Genomic DNA, 9,710 nt, shown 5'->3' on the forward strand with positions numbered 1-9,710 from the left:
GGTAAGGACCCGTACCGGAGGATCTGATGACCAGGCACCCGCGCCCCCTGCTAGAGTCGCGAGAGGCCAGGGCCGGTGTAGAGGTCGAGGACGTCCACGTGGTGCAACCAGAGCACCCGCACGAGCTGCTACAGAGGAGCCCTCAATAGCTCCAGCTGGAGGGCAGACAGCTGAGGTACCTGTTGTTGCACCAGCCCTTTCGGGAGACTCTAGCCCAGTTTCTGAGCATGTTTGGCACCTTAGCTCAGGCTGGATTGATTCCACTTGCTCCTGCCACATCTCAGGCCGGGGGAGGAGCACCGACTCCCATCGCCGGTACCCCAGAGCAGCGATTTCAAGTAGACCAGGATCCAGAGATCATACCAGTACAGCCGGTAGCTCTAGCTCAGCCCGAGGTTACGGCAGCAGTTTCTGAGGCGGAGCAGCTCAGACTTGAGAGGTACAAGAAGTACCACCCTCTGACCTTCAGTGGATTGGCGTCAGAGGATGCCCAGGGTTTTCTGGAGGAGTGTCCCCATATTCTCCGTACTATGGGTGTAGCGGAGTCGAGTGGGGTTTCTTTTACTGCATTCCAGCTTAGAGGAGCAGTCTATCAGTGGTGGCGTGCTTATGAGTTGGGTAGTCAGGCTGAGGCAGCTTCACTTACATGGACTCAGTTCTCGGACATATTCTTGAGGGAGTATGTTCTCTAGAGTCTCAGAGACGCATGGCGGGCGGAGTTTGATCAGCTGCGCCAGGGTGCTATGACTGTGTCAGAGTATGCAGTTTGTTTCAGTGATTTGGCCCGACATGCACCGGCCTTGGTTGACACAGTTCGAGTGAGGGTTCGTTGGTTTATTGAGGGACTCCACCCCGATATCAAGATTAGTATGGTGAGGGAGCTGGAGATGGATATTTTTTACCAATAGGTTGTGAGTATTGCTAGGAGATTGGAGGGCATGCTCGCCCGGGATAGAGAGGAGAGAGAGGCCAAGAGGTCTCGAGAGACTGGTTCTTATTCTGGTGCTCGTGCCCCAGCAGCTCGCCATGGTAGGGGTTATGGGAGTCGCCCCGTTCATTCATCTCTTCCAGCCGCCAGTGGTGTTCCAGTCCCTTCTAGGCCCTAGGATCCTTATTATGCACCGCCAATATCTAGTGTGTCTCCTACATGGGGTGTTCCCAACGGCCAGTCCAGCAGACTTGGCCCGAGCCAGTCACAGCAGTCACGCCCTCCGAGAGCTTGTTTTGAGTGTGGCGACACTCGCCATATGGTGAGGGATTGCCTCAGACTTAGGAGGGGTGCACCTCTACAGACTTCTCAGGCACAATGTGCTCCACCGGGTCCTCAGGTTATGATTCCAGCACCAGCTACCGCCCACCTGCTCAGCCAACTCGAGGTGGAGGTCAGGGCAGTCGAGGTCACCCTAGAGGGGGAGGCCAGGCCAGATATTATGCTCTTCCGGCTCGTACAGAGGAATTTTCTTCCGACTCTGTCACTACAGGTTTTGTTCCGTCTGTCATAGAGATACGTCAGTTTTGTTTTATCCAGGCTCTACATATTCCTATATGTCCTCTTATTTTGCCCCGTATTTGGGCGTATCTTGGGATTCCTTGAGTTCCCATGTTTATGTGTCTACTCCTGTGGAAAATTCTCTTGTTGTGGACCGCGTGTATCGGTCATGTTTGATTCCTCTTAGTGGTTTTGAGACCAAAGCCAATTTATTATTACTCAGTATGGTAGACTTTGATGTTATTTTGGGCATCGACTGGTTGTCGCCCCCATTATACTATTATTGATTGTCACGCTAAGACGGTGACGCTAGCTATGCCAGGTTTACCGCGATTAGAGTGGAGGGGTACCTTAGAGTACACTTCCAGCAGAGTTATTTCATTTCTTAAAGCTCAACGAATGGTTGAGAAGGGGTGTGACGAGTATCTAGCTTATGTGAGAGATGTCAGTATTGATATCCCTACAGTTGAGTCAGTCCCAGTAGTGAGGAATTTTCCAGATGTGTTTGCAGCTGATCTTCCGGATATGCCGCCCGACAGAGATATTGATTTTGCCATTGATTTGTTGTGGGGCACTCAGCCCATCTCTATTCCTCCGTATCGTATGGCTTCTCCTAAGTTGAATTACTTTTAGGAACAGTTACAGGAATTGCTTGATAAGGGTTTCATTCGGCTAGTGCGTCACCTTGGGGTGCTCCTGTTTTGTTTGTTAAGAAAAAGGATGGTTCTATGCGTATGTGCATTGATTATCGCCAGTTGAACAAAGTTATAGTGAAGAACAGGTATCCTTACCTCGTATTGATGACCTATTTGATCAGTTACAGGGTACCAGAGTGTTTTTCAACATTGACTTACGTTCAGGCTATCATCAGTTGAAGATTCGGGAGCCAGATATCCCGAAAACTGCCTTCAGGACTCGGTATGGTCACTACGAGTTCCTTGTGATGTCTTTTGGGCTGACCAATGCCCCAGCAGCTTTTATGCACTTGATGCACAGTGTGTTTCGGCCTTATCTTGACTCGTTCGTCATTGTGTTTATTGACAACATTCTGGTGTACTCCCGGACTCGGGAGGATCATGAGCAGCACCTAAGGATTGTGCTTCAGACCTTGAGAGAAAAGAAGTTATATGCGAAATTTTCAAAGTGTGAGTTTTGGCTAGACTCACTGCATTCTTGGGTCATGTAGTATCGAGTGATAGAATCCAGGTGAATCCAAAGAAGGTGGAAGCAGTGCAGAGTTGGCCTAGACCGTCATCAGCTACGGAGATCCAAAGTTTTCTTGGTTTGGCGGGGTATTACCGCCGTTTTGTAGAGGGATTCTCATCTATTGTAGCACCTATGACCAGGCTGACCTAGAAGGGTGCTCCGTTCAGATGGAGAGAGGAGTGTGATGAGAGCTTTCAGAAGCTCAAGACAGCTTTGACTACAGCCCCAGTATTGGTATTGCCTTCAGGTTCAAGATCTTATACTGTATATTGTGATGCATCGCGGGTTGGTCTCGGCGCGATATTGATGCAGGACCGTAGGGTATTACCTACGCGTCTAGACAGCTAAAGGTGCATGAAAAGAACTATCATGTCCACGGCCTTGAGTTAGCAGCTATTGTTCATGCCTTGAAAATTTGGCGGCACTATTTGTATAGTGTTCCTTGTGAGATCTACACCGATCGCCAGAGTTTGTAGCATCTGTTCAAGCAGAAGGATCATAATTTGCGTCAGATGAGGTGGTTAGAGCTGCTTAAGGATTATAATATCACCATTTTGTACCATCTTGGGAAGGCCAATGTGATAGCCGATGCTTTGAGTCGTCAGGCAGAGATTTTGGGGAGCTTAGCATATCTACCAGCAGTAGAGAGGCCCATGGCGTTGGATGTTCAGGCCTTAGCTAGCCAGTTTGTGAGATTGGATATTTCTGAGCCGAGTCGAGTATTGGCTTGGGTAGTCTCTCGATCTTCTCTTTTTGATCATATCTGGGGGCGTCAGTATGATGAACCCCATCTGCTTGTCCTTAAGGACACGGTTCAGCATGGTGATGCTAAGGAGATCACTATTGCGGATGATGGTGCATTGAGGATGCAGGACAGGCTTTGTGTGCCCAATGTAGATGGTTTGCATGAGTTGATTCTCCACGAGGCTCACAGCTCGCGGAACTCCATTCATCTGGGTGTCGCAAAGATGTACCAGGACTTGAGACAGCATTACTGGTGGAGGAGGATAAAGAAGGACATAGTGGAGTATGTGGCTCACTGTCTAAATTGCCAGCAGGTGAAGTATGAGCATCAGCGGCTAGGTGGGTTGCTTCAAAAGTTAGAGATTCCGGAGTGGAAATGGGAGCAGATCACTATGGATTTCGTTGTTGGACTCCCACGGACTTAGCGGAAGTTTGATGCCGTTTGGGTAACTGTGGATAGGCTGACCAAGTCAGCTAATTTCCTTCATGTGATGACTACCTATTCTTCCGAGCAGTTGGCTCGAATTTATATCCGCGAGATTGTCAGCTTCACGGTATATCGATATCTATCATCTCTGACCGGGGTACGCAGTTTACATCACGGTTCTGGAGGGCTGTACAGCAGGAGTTGGGTACTCGGGTTGAGCTAAGCACAGCATTTCACCCTCAAACGGACGGACAGTCCGAGCGCACTATTCAGATACTGGAGGATATGCTTCGTGCTTGTGTGTTAGTTTTTGGGGGTGCTTGGGATCAGTTCTTGCCACTTACGGAGTTTGCCTACAACAATAGTTATCAGTCGAGCATTCAGATGGCACCGTATGAGGCTCTGTATGGTAGGCAGTATCGGTCTCCAGTGGGTTAGTTCAAGCCGGGCAAGGCTAGATTATTGGGTACGGACTTGGTTCAAGATGCCCTGGATAAGGTGACGGTGATTCAAGATCGACTTCGCACAACCCAATCCAGACAGAAGAGTTATGTGGACCGGAAGGTTCGGGATGTTTCATTCATTGTTAGAGAGCGGGTCTTGCTTCGGGTTTCGCCTATGAAGGGCATTACGAGGTTCGGGAAGAAGGCCAAGTGGAGCCCAAGGTTCATCGGCCCATTTGAGGTGTTGCGACGTGTTGGGGAGGTTGCTTATGAGCTTGACTTGCCTCCCAGTCTTGCAGGGGTCCATCCAGTATTCCATGTTTCTATGCTCCGGAAGTATCACGGTGATCCGGCTCATGTGTTGGATTTTACCTCAGTCTAGTTGGATAAAGATCTATCTTACGTTGAGGAGCTAGTGGCTATTTTAGACAGGCAGGTTCGAAAGCTGAGGTCAAAGAACATTGTTTCCGCGAAGGTTCAGTGGAGGGGTCAGCCGGTCGAGGAGGCGACTTGGGAAACCGAGTAGGATATGTGCAGCTGTTATCCTCATCTTTTCATCACTTCAGGTATGTCTCTATACTCGTTCAAGGACGAACGATTATTTTAAGAGGGAAGGATGTAATGAACCAGCCGGTCTTTTTGAGTGTATTAGCCCCGATCCCCTATTTATTACTTTTTCCGTATCTGTTTCAGCTTATGTGACTTGCCGGGAGGTTTTGTTTTAGTTTTGGGGGTATTTTGGGACACTTAGTTTCTAAACTGTGTGAAGACGACTCTAGAATAGAGTTTCGTCAATTCCGTTAGCTCCGTTGGGTGATTTTGGACTTAGGGGCGTGTCCGGATTGTGTTTTGGAGATCTGTAGCTCATTTAGGCTTGAAATGGCGAAAGTCAAACTTTTGGAGATTTTGACCGGTAGTAGGCTTTTTGATATCAGAGTCAAAATCCGATTCCGGAAGTTGGAGTAGGTCTGTAATGTTGAATATGACTTGTGTGCAAATTTTGGTGTCAATCGGACATGGTTTGATAGATTTCGGCATCAGTTGTAGAAATTTAAAGTTTCAAGTTCATTAAGTTTGAATTGGAGGGTGATTCATGTCTTTAGCCTTATTTGATGTGATTTGAGGGCTCGACTAAGTCCGTATGGTATTTTAGGACTTGTTGATATATTTGGTTGAGGTCCCGGGCACTCCGGGTATATTTCGAATGCTTAACGGATTGAATTTGGACTTAGGTAAATGGCTGAAGCTTCTGGTTTCTGGTATTTTTCGCACCTGCGGTGGGGAAACCACAGGTGCGGGATCGCACGTGCGGAGTGAAGGGCGCAGGTGCGCTGTTGGTCAAGAAGGTCTGTGAGCGCAGGTGCAGAAGTCAAGTCGCAGGAGCGGCCCAAAGCTCGCAGATGCGGTCCTAGCCATTTAATCCATTTTCGCACCTGCGATGAGTCTTCCGCAGTTGCGGTTGAAGGCTCACAGGAGCGAGTTTGCTGGGCAGAAAATAAGATTTCGAGGGTTGATTTCTCATTTACAATTTTTGGACTTTTAGAGCTCGGATTGGGTGATTATTTGAGGGATTTTCATAGAAAGCTTTTGGATAACGATTCTTAACTCTTTTATGGTTATATTCCGCTAATCTATGGTTGATTTCATCATTTAATTTCGGATTTGGGTTGAAATTTTGGGAAAAATGGGAAGAAGTTCTTCAACTAAGATTTTTTGGTTTTGATTGAGATTTTGACATCGGATTTGGATAATTTTTGTATGGTTGGACTCGTGAGTGAATGGGTATTCATATTTTATGACTTCTACCCGATTTCGAGACGTGGGCCCGGGGAGACTTTTGGGGCAATTTTCTAATTTCTCCCTTTAGCTTTGATTTCATTAAATAGATTAGTTTCTTATAGTTATATTTATGATATGTAATTGATTTTGGCTAGATTTGGGCCATTCGGAGTCGGATATTCATGGAAAAAGCACTGTTACGGATTGATTTGAGCTTGGTTCGAGGTAAGTGGCTTGCCTAACCTTGTGTGGGGGAAATCCCCTTAGGATTTGGTACTGATATGATATGTGAGCGCCGTGTACGTGAGGTGACGAGTACGTACACTGGCTATTTGTTGTAAAACCTGATTTATTTTACTGAGTAGCAACCTTTTTTCCTTTAATTTAAGTTATACCGTTTAAATGAGTATTAGTGTGTTTTCATTCTTAATTGAGTTATCCCAATATGTGTAGTTATCTTGTTTAGTCTAATATCGCATGTCTACGTGCTTTAACTTCTTATCTGAACTCTGTGAAGCATGCCTAGTTAATTCCCTAATTTTCCTTGTTATTTATCAGTATAAATGTAGAAATCTTGTTGTTAACTTTTGTATTTATCGGTTTGAGTTGTGTGTTTACTTTTGAGATTACGAGGCGGTTCTTCGGGAATTCTCCCTGCAAATTTACTTTTGAGACTACGAGACGGTTCCTCGGGAGTTCTCCTTGCACATTTACTTTTGAGAATACGAGACGGTTCCTCGGGAGTTCTCCCTGTATATTTACTTTTGAGACTACGGGGCGGTACCTTGGGAGTTCTCCCTACATATTTATTTTGGGACTACGAGACGGTATCTCGGGAGATCCCCTGTTGTTTACCCATGTGTGTTGTACTGTTGCCTTGCTATGTTTCCTTTTGTTAAATTCCAGTCTCTTATTATACTGTATATTCTCCTGCCTTATTTATTATTTACCAGTGGGCCTGATCTGACCTCGTCCTACTCGACCAAGGTTAGGCTTGGCACTTACTGGTACCATTGTGGTGTACTCATACCACTCTTCTGCACATATTTTTGTGTGTAGATCCAGTTATTTCTTATCAGTCCCGCTATTAGCTGAGAGTGTTTGTTGTTGTACGGAGACTTCAAGGTACATCTGACGCGTCCGCAGATCTCGGAATCCCCCTTTATTCTCTCCTATGTCATTTACCTTCCGTACTTCCTTTGTTAGATTCTGGTGTATAAAGATACTAGTTTTCTTTCTGTAGCTTGTGACTCATGATGTTTCAGATTTTTGGAAGACTGTATAGTTATAGAGTATTGGTTATTGTATATGCCGAGCGGCATTATTACTAGTTACGCAGTTATCCACTGTTGTTAGTTACCAAGTTTTATTTTCGTTTCGTTATTTTTCGCAATTTGTTAGGCTTACCTAGTCATAGAGACTAGGTGATGTCACAACGTTATACGGAGGGAGTTTGGGTCATGACAGGTAAGGTCTGCGTACACACTACCTCCCCAAACCCCACTAGTGGGATTTCACTGGATCGTTGTTGTTGTTGTCTTACCGCTTAAGCTTCTAAAACAAGAATCCTTCTTCCAAATTGATCCTGAATCATCCGAAAACTGAACTCGACTACACACGTAAGTCATGACACATAATACGAAGCTGTTCGAGACCTTATGCTACCGAACGGGACGCTAATTCACAAAATGACCGGTCGGGTTGTTACAGCCTTTCTATGAGGCATGTTACCTGAATGATATTGATAAGTCATTTCTTCACTTTATTTAATTTTTTCCTTTTAAAGTGCCAAAAGTTCAAGCAGATATTGTGATGAGCTTTGTCATTATCATTATAAACACATAATTAGTGGTTCCAACATTTAGCAAATGAAGATAAACAATGACGCATAGAGAGAAAGAAGCGCAAAATAAATTGACAAATTAGACCATATACTCTCTAACATCAAACGGACACAACAATAATCAAGTGGAACAAGGAAGCAATAGAAGTGCTTCACCTAAATCTGCTCTGTAAGGTGATTTAGAAGTAAACACAGTTTACATATTAAGAAAAGAAACCGATTTATACTTATAGTTCATCTCTTCTCAAAGAAGCACAAGTGCAACCACAAAAAATTACAGAGACTAAGAAATCAACAAGAGATATGAAACTGAAAAATCAAGAAGAAACGAAAACATTACTATAAGCTCAAGAAGATGCACAAATGTAAAGAGGACATAAACATTAATTTTAATGTTATTAAAGGAATTATTATGTCTGGAAATAAGAAACATTTAGTTCTAAACTTAAATGTACTTCATGTTCAGTAATTTCTCCTTTTATGTACAAATTATTTTCTGGTGATAACACTTCTGAAATTCAAATTCATTTTGTAAAATGAAATTCTCGAATGGACAGATATAGTACAACCGTAAGAAAATAAAAACCAAACTTAAACTTCAAAAAGAAGCAAAATCTAGAAGTTTAACGAAAACTTATTTCTTTCAAGAAATTTATCGAACACCTATTGTACAAATTCTTTTACCTACGGAATTAATATACCCAATTTTTTACCTACAAAATCTTGCATGCAGAAGAATTGGAGTGAATCACACTCAAGCTTCAAGTGACATCATCCAGTAATATACTCCACACAAACCAAATTAGATATGCAGGTAGAGAATCTAGCAAAGACATCTAAGTAAATGAGAAAAGTAATAGAGACTCATTGAAGAATTTGAAGTCCCATGATGGGGGAAAACAGATGCAAGGAAAAGACAGAAGAGAAAGCTAATAAAAGCTAGCAGAACCAATTGGATAGTATTTCTTACCACAGAAGGTTGACCCTTTGAAGATTCACAGCTTTGTCAGTGCTAGTGAACTTTTAAGATGGAAATTATTGCATCAGAAATAGCGGAAGAAATGAGCGCATGAATTACTGCAGTAAAACACAAGTACAATAGATTTCTTGAGCACAAAATTAAATAGATAGTACCTCAAAGAAAGAATAAAGCTAAAGCAAGTGATTACAAACTTAGGAAAGACTGTTTTTCCCATCCAAATAACCAATCATTGGTGAACAATAGATGAAAAGAGAAATATGTAAAGATCCATATGAGAGAAGAAAAAAAGAAGGAGAAGAAAACCAACAAGACCGCAAAGAGAAAAACAACGAAATAAGAGGAGAAGATGAAAAGGAAGATGAGAGGATGAAGGCGGCAGAAAAATGGTTATTGGGACTCAAAAGATCATAGAGAAAGAGAAAGTGGAATCACACTAATAAAAATGTCAAAACACCACCCATCAACATAAATGTGTTAGAACAGAAATTAACAAATTACAATACCTTTAAGAAACCAAAATATTTCTGAATTGCCCTTCGTACCACCAAAAACTTCACTTATTATATAGGTAAAACAAAATAAAATGTAAAGGTTAGTAAATGTAACGCTGGCAGAAGATAATGAGGCCTTTAATATTACAAAATTGAGGGTTCGAAATGAGCTCCTTATTAAGTCTTCACGAATGTGTAACACATGGAAATATTTTTACAATTAATTTTAGTGTGTACTTGCATCATTCAACCAGATCAGTACAAGGCAACACGTTGGATTCAAGCTAATTGGATCTCTTCATAATA

At 43.4% G+C, this 9,710-nt stretch overlaps 1 protein-coding gene and 1 long non-coding RNA gene across 2 annotated transcripts; one reads left to right on the forward strand and one right to left on the reverse strand.

Moving 5' to 3' along the window:
• The first annotated feature begins 3,207 nt into the window (after positions 1 to 3,207).
• LOC138908501 (uncharacterized) lies at positions 3,208 to 4,916 on the forward strand. Its single transcript, XM_070199173.1, has 2 exons — positions 3,208 to 3,595; positions 4,876 to 4,916. Exons 1-2 carry the CDS (start codon positions 3,208 to 3,210, stop codon positions 4,914 to 4,916), a joined length of 429 nt encoding a protein of 142 aa, XP_070055274.1.
• A 3,082-nt stretch (positions 4,917 to 7,998) lies between these two features.
• On the reverse strand, positions 7,999 to 9,329 carry LOC104104145 (uncharacterized). Its single transcript, XR_001970794.2, has 2 exons — positions 9,105 to 9,329; positions 7,999 to 9,008 (listed from the first exon to the last, which is right to left on the reverse strand). It is a non-coding gene; the product is annotated as an uncharacterized lncRNA (long non-coding RNA).
• Between the last annotated feature and the right edge of the window lie 381 nt (positions 9,330 to 9,710).

Source organism: Nicotiana tomentosiformis, chromosome 3 (assembly GCF_000390325.3).
Source record: "Nicotiana tomentosiformis chromosome 3, ASM39032v3, whole genome shotgun sequence".
In the NCBI taxonomy this organism is placed as follows: Eukaryota; Viridiplantae; Streptophyta; class Magnoliopsida; order Solanales; family Solanaceae; genus Nicotiana; species Nicotiana tomentosiformis.

Coding starts and splice junctions, on each gene's coding strand:
- LOC138908501 (XM_070199173.1), top strand. CDS start 3,208: ATGAGGTGGTTAGAGCTGCTTAAGGATTATAATATCACCATTTTGTAC. Junction 3,596..4,875: donor TTGTGTGCCCAATGTAGATG/GTTTGCATGAGT, acceptor TCATCACTTCAG/GTATGTCTCTATACTCGTTC.